Source organism: Larus michahellis, chromosome 10, assembly GCF_964199755.1.
Source record: "Larus michahellis chromosome 10, bLarMic1.1, whole genome shotgun sequence".
In the NCBI taxonomy this organism is placed as follows: Eukaryota; Metazoa; Chordata; class Aves; order Charadriiformes; family Laridae; genus Larus; species Larus michahellis.
The window spans coordinates 22,539,207-22,557,600 of NC_133905.1; the positions used below are offsets into that span (position 1 = coordinate 22,539,207).

Sequence of the window (18,394 nt, forward strand, 5' to 3'; positions counted from 1 at the left end):
CCCGCAGTGTCCCTTCCCTGGTGCTGCTGTTTCCATAGGTAACCAAGTGCCAAAGACAAACCACCACGACCCAAGGTGAATACTGCGCTGAGGATGCTCTGACCCATATTTCTTTGGCTTTCATCTGCCATGCCTTTGACAGCAGTCCTTGCTTTATGAAAAAACCCCAAGTGTCAAACCCCTGCAGATTGCGGCACTGCTGACCCCAATACCGACCGCGGTTAGGAAACACGCGCGGCTCCGTTCCTGTACCAGAGGCCACTGGTCAGGTTTGTTGCATCACCGCCCCAAGCCTAGTGTTCTCATCTGCAGGTGGGTGAGAGCGCTCACTGACACATAAGTATTTTATGAATACTAAACTTCAGTAAAAATAATGTGTTTGAAATATTTCTTTCAAGTCTTTTAAAGGCTGTCTTTACTGCCTCATTTTAAGGATCACCATGTCCTGCTGCCCTTCATTCTTCAGCTGCCCTCTTTTTGTTTTGCTCTGTGAAGAGACTTTCAGAATGCTAGGGATTTAAGAAAATGGCAATTAACAAAAGAACAAGTACTAAAGGTAGACACAGGCCTAATGAACCGATTTACTTTGCTTACTTATTTGCTTACTTCACTTATGACTTGTAAAATGTAAATCCTTTAATCCTGTAGTCCAAATGATTTACCATCTGGGTTGCCTCTCAGGCACCATATAGCAACTTGGGGATAGGAAAGGCCTCTGAGGGTGACGGGAAAAAGAAAGAAAACTTATCTGATCTCCAGCAGCTTTGCTCACTGTTTTTTGTGTGTCTGAATATATGTATTCACATTGTGGGAACCCTCAGATCCCGAGCATTTGCAAGCAGACGGGTACGTGCAGAGCCCTGTGCTCACTGACCAGGCTAACTGAAGCCAAAGGTATCACACAGGTATGGAATGCTGTACACCAGGGAGGAGGTGACAAATACTTCACTCAGTTGGTGAATCAGCCAGTATCGAGTCCAAACACGTGCAGAACTATCTATTATAACCATTAGTTGGGGGTAACACGCAACTGCTGAGTGCTCGTTTTGTGACAGTCTCTTAAAGGGTGAGTTATTGATGGTCTTTGTACGAAACATGGATACCTTATATTTATGGGAGAAAAGCCAGCCCTCTGCTAGCCCTTTGATAAGGGCAATGGGCTGTCCTAAAAGGCAGATAAAGATAGCCCAAAAGGCTACCTGCAGGACCCTGCCTCTCTGTAAGATTACAATACTTTCACAGTTTCGCAGTTGCAGGAATACAGGAGTACCGACGACCAAAACTGATCCTGAGCTTCTAATCTCACATGTTCAATTCTGGTTAAGTAAAGTTGTCCAACTTCTTTTAGTTTTGAAAGGTGGAAGACCAAGAGATGATGTCTAGTCCTATTGGGGAAATAAAAAAAAAAGGGTGGGGAACAATGCGATGGCACCAGCACTTTGCAGTCATTGGGGTGGAGTGAGAACACGTTACTGCCTCTACAGCGTGCTTGTATCTAAAGCTGGCTGATGGTATGGATAGTAAGAGTAAAAAGCCTGCACTGCTGCTTGGCCTCATGACACATCGGGTTAATTGCGCAGAAGGCCTTGCCACGTGACATCACTGAGAGGGAACCTGCCTGGCGCTGCGGTGAAATGGTGGGCTGCTGAAGAGAGGGTGATGCCCCACCAATGCCACATCTGGGTTCTGGACAGAGGTGGCGGCAGCTAAGACATCCTCCAGGGAATCAGGAGAAGAGGTGTGGGTCCAGTGACATCCTACTCAGACTAAAGGGCGCAAGTGCCAAAGCTGAGGCCACCCTCTACTGGGACAAGTCAGACCGGTTCTGGTCAGTACAAAAGGGGGTGATCTGGCAACTTCAAAGAAAGGATAAAGAAAGAGCACAGTAAAAGACTGCTTGAAGAAAATAATCCAAACAGTGAAAACAAGGCTAGGCGGTTGGGAAACAGCAGGAAAATGATGCCTCATCAGGAAATTGAAAAGGACTGAATGAGCAGCCAGCACGCTCCACCCTGTGCATGCATTCACTAAGCATGAGAATGGGATCCTGAGCATATCCTAAAGAAATACCTGATTTTTTTTTTTCAATTGCAGAACAAAGCACAGTGGATGATAGCATATCCACAGCACAAAACTACAAGCAGACTAGCACTTGCACATAGAGAATCCGCTTTGTTTCTGCACTGACACAAATGGTGTCACACCATTTATTTTGTCCCATGGTGTCACAATGGTGTCACACCATTTGTTTTGTCCCAGGCAACTCTTCTTGATGTTGTATATAACTACAGTTGAAAGCACACTCCTGGCAGCTGCAGTTCTCTGCAGCTCTCCGTAATGCTTAATTCCACTGCTCTGACCTATAAACAACTTCAAACTGCACTGCACAGACCTGCACAATGCTGCTAAAAACAAGTAATAGTTTTTGTTTTCTGCTTCAGCAACATGCCCAGCCTTTTTTTCCCCCACTTTAATTTGCAGCCCACCTCTGCTGTCTCTGGCACTCCACATTCATCCACATGTTCCTACCATTTCAGCTTCCTTTAGAAGAGTTAGACCACTCTTCGCTACCTTCCTGGACCAGCTAATCCCTCTGCTGTTAGACAGCTCTTCCTAAATCACATTTTGTGATCAACCATGACTACCGCAGTGACGGTCTATTCCACACAGAATTGCTTCCTTGAGAAGGAATTAATACAAAAAAGATATAGATCCATAAATGAGCATCATTGAATTATCCTGCAGTTTTCCTTTCGCTTTTACTCCACCCTATTTTTCTGTAGCTGCTTAAATAATGGTATTCAATAATACAAACATCTGATAATTAGCACCTTGAGACACAGATATTTTACTTACTGAAAAAGTGCCACTGTGGGTCTAAATTACTTTATAAAAATATTCACCAGTCTTTGCAGCACTTCCAGGAAAACAGACAGAATTCCTTCAGTAGCCTCTCCTCCCTTTATGCAACTGTTGTTTTCTCCTTTATAATCAGACAGATGGTAGGAAAGTTTTGTACTTGAAATTCATAATTGTCTTCCCCGTGGGCATATGATGATGTGCTCATTGCATCATCTCTCCTGTCTCTGAATATTTAAAAAAAAGTTGGCTTACAAATTAAATCTTGGGAAAGGTGAGAGCAGGAACTGGTATTTCCACTTTTGCTCCTGGTCACATGCCGTGGAAGTGATGTGTTTGAAACACAGATGTTAACACGGTCACTGTATAAATACATCTGTCCAGGCTAGCGTTCATACAGAATGACTGTGCTGTGCCTATCATAAGTACCGCCTGAAAAAGAAACAAATACGTATTGTTAGTGACAGGGATTCCTCACAACTTAAGGTGGCACTTACAGGCAAATTGTGAATTAGCTCTGTCAGATTAAAAGGAAGCACTGAATTATTGTATGTTTTGAAGTATTTTATTTTCTGAAGTATTTTATTTCAAATAATAGTGTTACAATTTTTTCCTTACAGTCAAATAAGCTTTAATTTTTCAAGAGAGAGAAAACAGACCAAACATTGTCTTGAAATCAAGTAAAATTCTTGCTCTGTGAAGGAGATAACCTAAACGCTCAATCTGGGCAATAAGCTGTTGCTGCGGGATTCTGTACGAGCACATTTGTGGATAGAGAGACACAATGTGGATAGTAGAGGTTCTCTATCACACAAAACTGACCGTGATAGGGGAGAGAAGCAGGGTGGCTATAAAAACACCTCGCAGACACTGCACAAAGCGCATCTTGGCAGTACTAATGAACAGAGAAGGGAAATTGGCCAGAGCCTCTTTGCCAAAATACATTTTATTACACTCTGATGCTGGAGAGCAAGGAAGGAGCTCCATGATCCCAGGAACATTTTATTTATTTTTTTTAGGCCAATAATTTGCTTCATCCCAGACGAGGCATCTGTTCCTCCCCTCTTGTATATGGAGAGAAACAGATGACCCAAAGTGCAAGTGCTTTTGCACCAGCTTTTTCTTCAAGTTATTTCAAACCCACACAGTGCGAGGAATCATTCCGGCTGCCTCCCCTGGGATTCATCGCTAATACACAGACACTTTTTTGCATGAAGCCATGCTGGCAGTTTACGTCATCAGGGCCATGAAATAGTCCAATAGTCCAGGAATCTGAATGCCCTAGCAGCAGAAAAAAGTTAGAAAGAGTACAAACAGTTTCCTCCACCTTTAGGTATAAAATATACATGCAAACTATTTTGAAAAATTTAAAAATTGCTATAGCAGAAGAGTCAGCATATAAAGAAATTTTGAAAAATTGCTGAAATGCTGTGAAAATTCAGGGCTATAAATACCTAGGATGCTTAAAGTCCTACTTAGAACACTCAGTATGCATTTCTCATTGGGCACGTGAAAATGTTACTTCTTGTGACTGCTCTACAAAACTCAAGTTTTGAAGCACAATAGAAGCATCTCACACAATGGCTACTGCATTTGTTTTTTTGTTTGTTTGTTTTTAAATTTGATTTTTAATTACAGCAAAGGCATTTTTGGAGGCTGCGGTAAGGGCTGAGGCAGAAGCAGAGACATGGGATTACCAGAAAGATGGAAAAGACAACATATAGGATGAATCATTAAATAAAAACGTTCTTCTCTTGTTGGAGATGGACATAAAGGAATATTAGCCAGTAAAATGAAAATAATAATCAGTGAAGAGCATATGATGAGCTTATAGAGGAGGAAAATGCTGCCAGGAGTTGTACCCACTGCATGAGCACAGTCCTGCCAAGGCCATGCACTCGGCATGAGACACACTCCTTGGGTTCCTTCCTCCCTCGCCCCAGTGTGGCATTTGCCATCCAGCGCTCCCAAAGGCACCCTGCTCCTCTTTCCTGCCCCCTGTCCTGCTTCAGGAAACAGAGTGCTCCTGGCCAAGGATCACATGCAAAGGAATGGCCACACGTACTCGGCACAGCTGGATCCAGTGCAATGCAACTCCACATCTGAAAGTCAGATTGTTCATTGAAAAAGAATTAAATAATCGTAATGGCAATGATTAATCAATTAATTTCCAGATTTGGTTTCTTGTGATACCATTGCTAAATAACAGCCTCCTAACCTAGAAGATCTGCATAGTCCTTGCTTTTTCCATTTCCCTACATAGAAAAAAATAAAGCCCATTTCTTTGTCAAACACTTGTTAATGTATTATTTTGTAGCAGAAATGAGTCGTCGTAGAGAGAAAGTGTTTTTCACTATGCATGCGTAACATTTCATTTGTGTTAGAATGAATTTACCCTATTCATCTTATTAAAGACAGATTATTCTTTCTTTGCCTATTATATATACCTATTTAAATCGCTTTATCTAAATATGAAGAAAAAAATGAAAGCTGTAGTTGTGTATGTCATTTTACAACGGAGCTGATTAATTGTATGCTTCTGTGATTTGTTTGAGCTGGCTGTGTCTTGTGAACCATGATGCTAATTTCACATCTCAGTTATTGCAAAAATGCTAAATGAAGAGGATATTTTTCATAACATTTTATCCCTAAAAATATGCATTTATATGTATGGTAAAAATAATAAATCTAACCAGTTGAAAAAGTGATGGTTACAAGACAGCATCACCCACACAACTTTCATTTAAGTCTTATTTAGCCTAGGAAGTACTTCAAGCAAAGATCTGCATTTAAGCATTTCTTAACATTGATGAGCTGCCTCATCCTGCAGTTGATTTAGTTTTGCCACGTAATACAGGATTTGGCTTTAATTCTTGAAATAATAGGAAACAAAAAGAATGTCTGCTAAAAAGTACATCTGAAATGAAATATTTTTCCATCATTTGTGAATTTTAGATATTTCTATCAAGTTATCTGTGCTATGTTCTCCTCTAGAAATTTTATATTAACAAAATATAGCAGCAAAAAATCACTAAGAGGCCAGTAAGTACGCTAAAAATGCAGTATGCTTCCTTTTGAAAAAAGCGTATATAATGCAGCTATAATACCAGTAAAGATTTACTGTGGGATGTAACCGTAAGTACATTGTTCATCTTATGCAAATAGGCCTGCCAGTACATACGCATGCTGAAATGTGATTTATCACACAATGCTAACAGCATCATAATTCTGATATCCTGTGACCGTTGTTTGAATGACTGCAGGAAAAACCCTAGAAGGTGGCTTAATATTTCAAGCTCAATCTGAAGTGCTGAGGGATACGCAACAGTGTATGGAAGATATTCCGGACTCTGTGTGACCAGGGCCTGTGATACCATGCAAGAAATTTAAAAATCATTGAGGATCCCAAATCTTACCTGTGCACAGGTTGTAGCTGAGGAATAAAACATCACACAACTATTATATATACTCCAAATAAATACATGGTAAAACATCCATTGTTATGAAATTCCTGAATGAAAAGCAACCGTTGAGGCCAACTGGAAAAAGAAGTTAAATAGAACTCAAGACTTTTAAGCCAACAAAAACCTGACGAGAGATACAGATAAAACATAACTCAGAAGTAAAAGGTATGAAGTTCTTCAGTTCATTTTCCTGTCATTTCAATATTGCATTGCTTTATTTCAACCAAAATAATACAGAAAATACCTGGAAAGTAACCCCCTCTTAAAACAATACTGTCTAGAAGAGCCTAAAGTGACTTGTTATTGCATGAAAATTCATTCATGCAATTAACGTGTGGACTGATACATGCACACAAGCACCTAAGATGCACAAACACAGAGCAAAATTTAGGAAAAGTTAGGACTTCTGACTTGCAAAATACGTGATTTTCAGTTACAACTTTTGACAGAAAACCTTAATGTTTTCCTTAGTATTAGGGTTAGATTGCCTATCCTCAGTAAGAAGGGAATACAGCTTCGCAAATCAAGGCATCTTTCACTAGTTATGTACGCACAAGCTTTATCAGAAACTCAAGTAATGCAAATCATTAAGACAAGCATCTAAAACAAATAAGGATATTAAAATTCAAGAAAAAAGCATCAACAGCTGTGAGCTATTAGACTGTCACCTGCTTAACCTACGTTGAATTGTTTTTAATTAAGCTAAAAGACTTTGCTGCAACCTATGGGAATCTATCACACAAACAATTGCTGCTGAGGTTCTTTTGGCTATTTATTTTCTTCAGTAGTGCCAGATCATAAATGCTTTCAACCCAGCCTTAGTTTCGGTAGGAAGCAGTAGCATTTAGACATGTTATTTAGGCCCTACTTCTAAAATGGATCAGGGAAAAAACCAGATTTATAACAACATTTACAGGCTCTTAAATTAGAGAAGACAGACTCTTTGCCTTCTCAAAATGTTTATGTATCAAAATTCTTAAAATCATAGCTTCTAAAACAGGAATACAAGTATCAGTAAAGAACGTCACTGCAAATTCCTCCGTTTCCACTAACAGAATTGTTTCTATGGCCATTGGTTATCTTCTAATGTGCGCCACAGCTCAGAGGCATGGCACGCTGGGAGTATCTCGTGATAAATGCACACTTACCTAGCAAAAAATCACTGATCAAGATGTACATCCTGAAATTGCAGCCATTGAGAAATAGGTCATAGTCGACTAGTCCCATAAAATAATTCAAGAATCTCCTAAAAATCCTAGAAAAAAACAAGCAAATACAGTATTTAGTTTAAATTGATAGCTAACCAATAGTTTTAACAGGCTTTACAGGCACACTATAATCCCCTTGAAATCTAGGAAATGCACAAAAATAAGAACAAAACTGAGTATGCCACAGGTTATTATCTAATTAAGTAATTGCAGGAGTGTAACATCAAATCTTGTGAAGGCCCTGTGTGGCAAATACGCCTGTGTAGTGATGCTTTTGGGCTGTAAATTAAGACACACAGCAAATAAGTACATGCCCAAGTGGTAACGGGGTCATAGTTACTGAGTGGCATCACTTACTGCAGCACGCAGCAGGTTCCCCGGCCCTGGGCACACAGCAGCAATGGATCCTCTCCCAGCTCCATCCAGAGAGTGCGGGTTACGTGTGGGAAACGAAGGACCGCGTGCCTGGGAAGGACAAACTGAGAACACTTATGAGTCAAGGGCAGACGGTCACCTGAACACGAGCTGCCAAGGCACCACCACAACCAAAAGATTAACGGGATCAGTCCAACACACCAGACGACTCATGTTTAAGAAGATTCAAAATCTGGTTGCTGTTTTTCAACATTGGAATGTTTTGACGAATAGTACACCAAAAAGCCTCTACAGCGTTACCGCTCGTCGTTTGCAGCTCTAGGTGGGGTATTTCTTGCTCTTTATTGTACTTTGGAACTAAATATATTTACAGCACTACCAGACAAACCAAAACCTATTGAGAAGGGATGACAGTCTCCACAGTACCGAGCATCAGCTCCACCAACTTATCTATAATTTAAGATGCAGACTGAAATCTCGGCCCTCTGAAGTGAGCAGCAGAAATCCCATTGACTCAACAGGGCCAGGAAGGAATTTCCTGCATTTCAAGCCTGTAGAGTTAAAGTTCTTGGATTACACAAAATGAGAAACAAAGAGTTTTAAATGATTTATTTGATTTCTCCACATGATCACAGTTATAGTTTTACATCAATAGGGTTTGTTACTACTTACAAACAGAATGCATATTAAAATGAAAGCACTCCTTTCTTCCCCGTAGTTACAAAAGGGGTCTCAAGCCTCCCCAGAACAGAAGCTTCTTGTAAGCATAATGGTTTTTTTGAAGTCTTTAACAGTCTGCATTCAAGACCTAATTCTAACAGTTTAATACAACTCAAAGCTGATTTAAGTTCCTAGCAGGAGATAGGCAACCTCAAGTGACTGCAGACTTATAGTAATACTAATTTACACACTATGTACAATTTAGAGAATTATCTATTCCCCCTACTGGTCCCATTCTCACCACCCCCTTTTCTCTTTTCCAAATTTAGTCTTGTTATTGGTTCCACTTTTCTTTTAAATATATACACAATAACCCATTTCGCAGGCAAGAAGTGCGATGGTATTTTACAACGGAACAGCAAAATGCATGCTTAACTGCAGAAAACACACAGCTTCATATGGAACAGCAAGTCAACATCTAGAGATTCATTGTTAAATATCTGCTGACTGTCTCTCAGCTCATTTTATCAAGAAACAAGAGGCTTCTGCTGCATGCAGTACATGATGGGAAAATCATTCTACACTGTATGTTAGACTTGGTTTTTTTAGCAATACAAGACGCACATTATATTAGGATGAACTTTGTTTTTTGTTTTTACATTGTTGTACAATTCATTCTTAACTTAAAAAAATAAAACCCCCAAATATATATTTGATTGTTGTCCCAGAAAAGATTTTTTTGTTGCCACACCTTCATTCTTTACGTTTCCCTTTCATTTTTTCAAATCAGCATTACCACTTCGCCACATTATTTATGGGAAAAGAGAAACACGGCCACTTTGTGCAGCTCTGTACCAGTTTTTAATTGGCAATGGCATTGGAGAAAAAACCCTCTCGATTCTACTCCTGCTTGCAGGTTGAAAAAATTAATTTTCTTAACCCCAGGCAGTGTTACAGTACTATCATTGTCCTATTGTAGGCATGATCCACACTGCTCTAAGCAATTGTTAATCAAGGATGGAATCAGAGAGGTTATACTACGACCCTAAACAAGCAGCAAAGTTCTTAAGACTTATGCTGACACCAAGACACACTTGTTTAAAGTACATACAAACACACAGTCTAAAAAAAAAAATAAAAAATCCACTGTTTCTCCTCCTTGACTTGAAATCATAGAGTTTACAAATACTGTGCTCTTCTATGACCAGTTTTGGTTTATAAACTAGCCTCAAAAGGCTCTGTGATTTTACACGTGCACTTATCGCCCCTAGAGCATAGGCACGAGCTCTTTCCCCACGTGTACATGAAATCGTGTGTCAATGGCTTTTTTTTTTTTGCATGCACATTTGTGACATCTCCTGAAGATTTAATTGATCGCACATGGAAAATCAGTGGTCAAACATTCAAATGTGGCTTACTGTGTAAGTTTAGGATATTTATATGTAACTCTAATTTAAATGAATGAAAGGGGTTTACAAACATAAAGCAAATGCAGATCTGGGAGTCTGAACATCTTCATTGTTAACTAACACAGCTAGAGTCAGATTTTCCTCTCCACTGCTACCGCATACTCTGTTTTCCATACACAGGCAATTTTACTTCCATTATAACTCTGCATCTGAACCAAATACAGATTCCGTCACTCAGTGAAGAGGAGCACTCTTACCTTTGTTTTAATTAAAAGATGCAGTTTTTGAAAGATGTTTGTACCTGAATGGTTCTTTATCTTTTCTGGAACAACCTATAAATTACAGTTAGACTCTACTATTGGTACAGATGTATGAAGAAAAGTCTACATATTGAAATATGTTATCACTTTACTTCAACTAATATCAACAGTAACACTGATATATTTTGCAAATATACAATATGTAGAGTGTAGCCTCACACTAATAACATTAGATGACATGCAGACAGTTCTACTTTCCCTTATAAGAACAGTATATATTTTTTTAAAACTGCAAGGAACAGAGCCTCAGGGGACCCGTATGAGCCCTCTAAAGGTAAGCCGCAGAATTTAGTATGAGTGATACTTAAAAATAATTACTTGTTTTTTTTTCTTTTCATTAAGATAATTTAGAGGAGAAGGAGCAGAAGGGGAAAACATATTGCACGTGTGAAACAAACGTGGACAGCTTCAAACAAAAGGCTAAACTCTAGATTGCTGTATTTGCTCTCTGTGGAGGTTAAGAAAGTGCTCAGTTTGCAGTTTTGCTGGTATTGTGATATCAATGGTATGAAAGGGAAAAAATTACTCAGCCTCTCCCCCCACCCCCCAAATATTAGAGATGCCATGAGCAAGCCAATATGAGAAGTCATTCTCTTGTTCTCATGTCCTCATTATTCCTGACAATTTTGCTAGTTAAACAGAAAATCGACTGCTTGTTATTATTATTACTTTTACCCATCTCACACTGGAACTTTTTGCTCATCCTCTTCAAGGTTTGCTTTTAGGCTGGTACAGTTTTGCAGTTGTGATTCCTTTGTCTCTACTGTTTAGGTGTAAACTCCTTGCAGTGGCTCAAAATGCTGAAACTACAAAGTAGGCGCCATGTATAACTTTGTACAGGATTTTGGGATAAAAATTGTATAGAAATTTGCAAATGGTTTGATTACAACACATAAGCAACAACAGCACAGCCTGTTTTTATGTGATGTCTTGCAACTAACTGGACTATGAAAGTGCGGGTTTGAGCATAAACTCAGCCTGCTGAGTGCTGGGTACTTCCAAACTAACAAATGTGATGAGTAAAAATGGTGAAGCCACTTTGTTGCTAGCACATGGCTACATGGAATTACATATTTTGTTTTTATATATATATATATATCTATAAAAAAACCCTACACTAAATTCTAAAACAAACCTTCAAGCTTTAGAGCACTTCCACCGGGAAACACTGACTAGAATTCAGCTTCATTGGGGGTAAAAATGAGAAATTATGGTGAAGAGGAAACAAAGTAGCTGAGAAAGATGGAAGTTTGCCATTTTCATGTTTGAGATGAATGTTTTTGCAGTGTGTACATGCACCTGTCGTTAACTCTTCATGTGTGTTCGTTAAATCATAGGCATACAAAAGAAATGGGGATCATGTAAATTCACAGTTATCACAGCCTTTAAAGTGTCTAAGAATTTGTGTGACCAATGCTCGAAGATGACCAGTGGTAAATGGTCATCCTACATCGCTACGGTATAATTACTGCATCTTAACAAGTTTGCTTACCTGAAATAGCAGAGCAGTTATAATACTGATTACGTATGATATTATCGTGTTAATAAAATAAGGATTTATACAAAGCAGTATTCGACTACAACATTTAAATGCTATGTTACTTGGCACATTTAGGAATGATTGCTTAGAAATCTTAGCAAGTCCAGAGGACTTCTTTTAATGAAAATACTGAAATGTCTGAAATTTGTTTCTAACGTTTAATGTTTTTGGTCTACTCTTTCATATGCTATTCATCTATTATACTGTCCTATCAAGTAAGTGGAATTCCTTGTAAAGTCTATATTGCTAGTTCTGTGGACTGAAAAAATTTCTTTCCAAGCACAAATGTTAACTATACAGTATATATATATATTTATATGTATATATTTATATTATATAAAGTTTACTTACGTACTTTCATCAACCATATCAGGTCTACTTATTTTTTTGCCCATTGACAACGAAAGAGCAATAATGCAACACTTGGTTCTGTATCACTTTTTTCCTTTTTTCATAGACTAAGTTTTTATTATGCATGTAAAATTGTCAAGGGATTTGGTGTAAAAGGTAGCTTTACTCATATTCAGCAAGCAGCATGTTTTCAAGGCAGTTTGGAAAGAAGAACTAACCAGATGGTAAGTGTCTATCGAGTAGATAAGTAAAACCAGTATCGATTGCGCTAACTTGAATTATTTTATTTAGTAACAGCAAGCCTTTAAGCTCACACAGCTCAATTAAATTGTGTAGTTAAAAACTGACAATTTTATTTGTTGCTTCCTGTAAGTGCCTTTGTAACTTTGTTTAAAACTACAGTTATTAGGAGGGTCAATACGTTCTACACTATTGTGCTGATGCCACTGTGTTTGGGCTTAGTGCTGGCTGAAGTGGAGGGAGGTGGCGGCGGTCCATGGTGATGCTGAGAGTGTTGGGGGTGAGAAGAGTGCCCTGGGTGTGGAGGAGGCAGCGGGGGGTGAGGAGAGTGGGAATGCTGCGCGTGGGGGTGCTGCATGTAAGGAGTATGCTGGGAGTGTGCCGCATGCTGGGAGTGCGGCACGTGTTGGTGATACTGGTGGGGGTGCTGGATGTGCTGGGGAGGGTGGTAGTGGTGGTGGTGGTGGTAGGGTGGGGGATTCTGCTGCATATGGCAGTACTGCGAATGGTGAGAGTGCACTTGTGCCTGTGTCTGCCCCTCGGCTGGCCCTGCGTGATGCATGGCAGAAGGATGCTGTGAGTGTTGCTGATGTGGGATTACTGGAGGGTGCGGAGGTTGCTGGGATGAGCCAGATGGTGGATGGCCTTGGGAAGGTGGCTTTCCCCTTTTACTACCAAATAAGGAACCTAGGAGTGAGGAGGAGTTAGGCATAGTCTGGTGAGGGCGAGATGGACACTCTCGGGTTGATGTAGCTCTTCGGCGCATGTGAGGACTGCTAATGATGGACCCCTAAAAAGAAATTAATAGAAATAAAAATTAAAAAAATCTTAAAATGTTTAAAAGAAAAAGTTCACACTGACCCACAAACTCCTCCTTCAGTGTTCACATGGGTGGACTATATTAAGAGTTCTAGGAAAAATTCTATTTCCACCTTCTCTAAGTTGCCAATGAGGCGTTCATGCCCTTCTGGGGATATTTTAAGCATTAAATGTTTTTTCTCTCAGTATTTTAATATCGAAAGCTATGACTTTAAATAAGAAAAATGTCACGGAAGAGTAATATGACGTAAGATCTAGAAGTGTGTTTTTAAAGGAAAAATACATTTTAAAATATTGTAAAAAATACCATACTTGCGTTTTTTACAACAAAATATAAAACTACATTAAACTCAACCTAAAGAGTTAAACACACAGCAGCAAATATTACAGTTACAGTTCAGATTCCAAAACAGTATTTTAAACTTTTTTTTTTTATAGTAGTTTTCCACTACTATATGCCACAGTGCTGCTTCTCAAGCCTACCTCTGAATTATGTGTTAAATGGAACCATACCATTTTTGCCACTAAGATTTCTATGTGATTGTGTTCTTCTGACCTGTGGTCCAACGCTCTCTATTATTTAGCCTGGAATGGTGTATTTAGTTTCTGGAAGTTTTGGGTTTGTATTTTTTAAAAAGAGTTATGGGACACAACAGTACTTAGGCAAAGTGTGCTAGATTTAAACTGCAATCTACCTAAAGCAAACACAAAAAAAAAAAAAAAGAGGAAAAAAAAGAAAAAATCTGCAAGCTGAATTCAGAGACATGAACAGTATATATATAAATGGTTTGAAGATGAATGAAATCTCATGAAATCCACATTGAATTCACCTATCTTAATAATTTTTTTCCTCCCATGCCCTATCTGTGCAATTCCATGGTGTCATGACTGCATACATTTAGCAATTTAACTCGAAAATAAGCAATGGGAATGGTCGAGCATGAAAGTCAATAGTTGTAGCTAAATATCAAACAGCAAGAACAGTGTACTTTGTAACAAAGAGCAAGTGGGCTTTTAAGCTGGGACCAGACTGAAATGGTGGCAAAAGGACACATCATGTTCATTTAACCATGCTTGCAGGAACAAAGGGAACAAGGTTAGCTCAAACCAAAAATGGCATTGGTCTAAAACAAGCTGTCAGTGCTTTTTAAGCTGGAAGAATACGGAGTGAGTAGCCTAGGCATGCATTTTATTTGAGGCAGGCAGGTTATATGTTAGAAGAAAAAAGAGCAAAAAAATATGTATATAAAAGAAAGGTTTGAAATGCACATCATCACATCCAGCTAGACATCAGTAACTTCCTACTTACTTCCATATTGCTGTCTAGCGATCCTGCACTGCTGCGTCGCCCACGCTTGCCTGCCCAGGACATGCAACACCAGAGATTAGAGACTGAGACAAGACCCGGGTGAAAAACAGCTGCTTTCCCTGAATCGCTAGAGGAGTCTCTAAATGCAACTAGAGGGGCTGCAAGGGGGTTAACATCGCACTGGACTGGTACAGCAGCTACTAGGGCAGAAACTTAGATTTTTAAGGCCATTAGTTATATCAAGTTTCTGTACCTGACTAATTTTTAAGAGGTATTGTTGTTGTGAATCAACTATCATTAGCGGGGTGTGATTTTTTTTTTTATTTGTACAAGTCTTAAAATACATGTATTTTAGCATCTATATTTAGTACTGTGGTTATGATGTTGACCGGCAACAATTTTCAATTGTTTGATTTCCTGGACTCTAATTGTCTATGAAGTTAAATACTGGTAGCATATATATATATTTGTGGGGTGGTATTAATTTAAATACAATATTTAATATTGGCATATTCTGAACTTCAGTGTGGGGGATTGGTGAGAGGCATCAGTTTCATTTCATTTTGAGTTTTGAACCTCAGTGGATTTCATATAATCTTCTTTCATGAGGTTTAAAAAAAACTAAACTTAATTTTTTATCAGTACTCCGGAATCTGTCTTGACATTATGGCTAGATTTTGTTTGTTTAGCTGTGCAGTGCTTTAAGTACGATGGATTTGTTCTCCAATATTCTCAAATTGCCAAAGATGTTTGCCTAAAACTACACATGAAACACCAGACTGTTTGCCTAAAGAGCCAGAAAACTTCAGTGGCTATATATAGGACACAGGATCCCAGATTTTCTCTCTCATTTCGCAGGAGAGAAAATAGCATATGGCCGCAGTGGAAATAGACATTTTTGAAAAGATAGCTTGTTGCGTATTGCTTTGCAAAGGTTCGAAATACTTTAGTGGCAGGGTGTACAAAAAAGCTAACCTCTGAAGAGCAGCCAGGTTCTCAAAGCTTCTCTAAAATCTCCATGTTTTTAGAAACCTAAATTTTCTCAATGCTTTAGTCCTTCCTCTCCTGCAAGGCCAAGTATCAAAGACAATCTCCACCCTGCATTGGTACATCACTGCCTTCAGAATCTTCTACTCTAACAGGTGGTTTTGGAGAGGAACGTGAAGATTTCAGCGTCACTGAACCTATGAGCCACCTACCCTCATCTTTAGAAGCCCAAAAGGCACGTGGTATCAGAGCTAAAGAGAAGAACTTTGGGACTGGTTTGGAAGTGGGACACAACTGTGATTCCTGTGAGGTTCACCCTTACTTCTTGATACACCCTCTCTTAGACCAATTTGGACTACCCATAAGTCTTATAAGATCAGTCCGATCTAAAAATACCACCGGTTGGATCCATAAGCATAACTTCGACCTGGTTGGTCATGGGATGCTGCCGTGCAACACAAGTTTCTCTTAAGAGCTATAGTTCTCTTTGGACTCCTGTAACATTTCCCCCTCTCTCATTATCACCAGGAGTTACTCCCCAGTACAAACCCCTCTACATTAACATTAAATCGAGGGGACAGCGTTTGTAGTCAAGGTGTTTTGTTCGCCTTCTTAAATTTGTTGGAACTTTGAACAATTCTCCTAGACAGGCTCTTTGTCAAAAGCTTGGCAGTTCATCTCTTGCTGCAGATTTAGCCTCATCAAAGCCATAACTGTGCTATCTTATGAACCCCCCAAGAAAAACTAGTTTTGATAATCCCTTATTTTTACTTCTAGTCAGGCTTTGTTATTTTCCTGCTCTGCTAATGGGATTAGTACTGATTAACACTCAAATCACTCTTGCGTGCTGATACAAAAGCACAGAGGAAGGTAGCCATCTCAACTTAGCAGTCAATATTGCAAATAAGACTGACAGCTGCCACAAGTCATTAAATGTGGCCAAAAATGACGGCAAACAGGAAAAATTAATGCCTTTTGCATATGGCAAAGTCTCTAAGAAAATAACCACGAACATGGTATATACACAGTATATATGGACAGAAAGAGACAGACGGATTTTTGCTTAGAATAACTTCAGGGCATAGTATTACTAGCAAAGCCAAGAATAAACAGAAAATCCTACTTAAAATGCCTGTAATTTCCCTCAGACACATACTGTCACGATAAAGAGCGCTTTGTTTAATTTCTTCAAAACAAATCGAATCAAATTCTGTATTACCCTACAGAGTGATGTGAAAGTTATTAAGTAAATCCTCTAGAGCATCCCCCCTGCCAACATGTGCTTATCCAGGAGAGTTCTCTGGTCTTTGAGGTGACATCCCATCTCAGCGATGTTTCCCTAGAGCAGCAGCATTCAAAGGCATTTCAAGAAAATGGTGACTCGACTAGAATTGTATGTAAGCATAATTATTATGCAAGTACAGAGTTAACAGCTGTGATATAAAGCAAGGTAGTGTGTATCAAATCTGAAGATCAGTTTTGCTTAATATATTCTGATTTACTTGAAATTTTTAAGGATGTTAGAGTGGTTTTTAATTTGTTATTTTTAAATTAAATTTTATTTATTTTATCTTTTCTGATTCATTCCAGTAATTTTTTGATGTTAGGTATGAAAATTCTTTGTAAGAAATATCTTTAACTTACATCAGTATAGTATGTCCCATATATGTACATGCATTATATGGGACTAGGAATATTTCATATTTATACTGAAAATCTTAAATGATCAAGATATTTTTACGAACTTAAACATTCCAAAAGAAAATATAATTTCATTAACAAAATCCATTCTACCTAGCAGAAATTGATCTCACAGGTGTGCAGATCATTACAGTAAATGTAAATATTTCTCACTGCTACCCTCGATTTCTTGAAACTGTTCTATGCCAGTGAGATACGTTGATATCTAAACAATGTACTATGATCTGGCTTTGTATGCCTTTGAAAAAAAAAGTTTGGAAAAAAGTTCTAAAGTAAGGTTTTGGTAACGCAAACTAATGTAGCAGCTCTTATAACAATGACTTGTTATACTAGCCTCCAAAGGCTGTGAAATTGATATTGCCAGCAGCAGCAGAGTCTGTAGCCATCTCGCTACCGAGCTTACAAATACTACCCAACCTGAATGGTTCAGAATTATCTAAACAATATGCTCCAATAACTTTAAAAGACCACTTTCCAGGGTGAAAGGACTCTTTGTAACCTTCATATTTTCGTCTTGTTTTCTGGGTGGATCAGGTATAGTCTTAAGATCGCACACCAATTGTGAAAATAGTTTACTGGCACCTTCAAACAGATTGTTCTCAAGAGCCTCATTAAGCCCCAGGAGATGAGCAAACAGCGTAACCACACCTCGTGTTGCAGAACAACGCCACTGGAAAAGCAGTGGCTCTTCCGTAAGACAGAGAAGTTGTTGATACAAAGGTGTTTCTATACAGTGTGGGGTGGTTTTGTATAAGATACTTGTAAAATGGTTTGGTATTAACACACGCATGTCACAAGGCTTGATTTGTATAAGTCTGTTTTATTAAAAAAAAACAAAAAAGGGTAAATTCTATCATGCCCATTACTGTTGCTATTCCATTGAAGAAAAGGAAATATAATAGCAGTGACACAGCAAGAGATGGGAAAAAGCTCTCCCTACTTGGAAAGCTCTTCTAAGAAGGAAGAGAAAGGCTAGTAGTATCCTCTGTCCTATATAATGCAGCAAAATCCATAGGAGAGGAAGGAGAAAATAAGCTAGTAACCCTGCCTGCACCGGGTGAGGGAGGAGCCAAGGGACTGCACGCCCCAGCACTGACTCAAGCAACAGGTTAAGGGATTCTGTAATTGCATGAACTCAGAGGCTTTTTAAGG

At 38.9% G+C, this 18,394-nt stretch overlaps 1 protein-coding gene across 18 annotated transcripts in view; it reads right to left on the minus strand.

Annotated features, from left to right (window-relative positions):
* Positions 1-8,498: 8,498 nt before the first annotated feature.
* Positions 8,499-18,394, minus strand: part of IQSEC1 (IQ motif and Sec7 domain ArfGEF 1) — a 352,209-nt gene continuing 342,313 nt past the window's right edge. For 11 of the 18 annotated variants that reach the window (XM_074603167.1, XM_074603166.1, XM_074603168.1 and 8 more), the window contains 2 exons: positions 14,555-14,604; positions 8,499-13,216 (listed from right to left, as the gene is read on the minus strand). In XM_074603167.1, coding sequence (XP_074459268.1) covers positions 12,611-13,216; positions 14,555-14,604 — 656 coding nt within the window. In that variant the 3' untranslated portion in view covers positions 8,499-12,610. The remainder of the gene's footprint in view (positions 13,217-14,554; positions 14,605-18,394) is intronic. The other 7 variants (XM_074603176.1, XM_074603177.1, XM_074603181.1 and 4 more) reach the window with 3 other exon arrangements.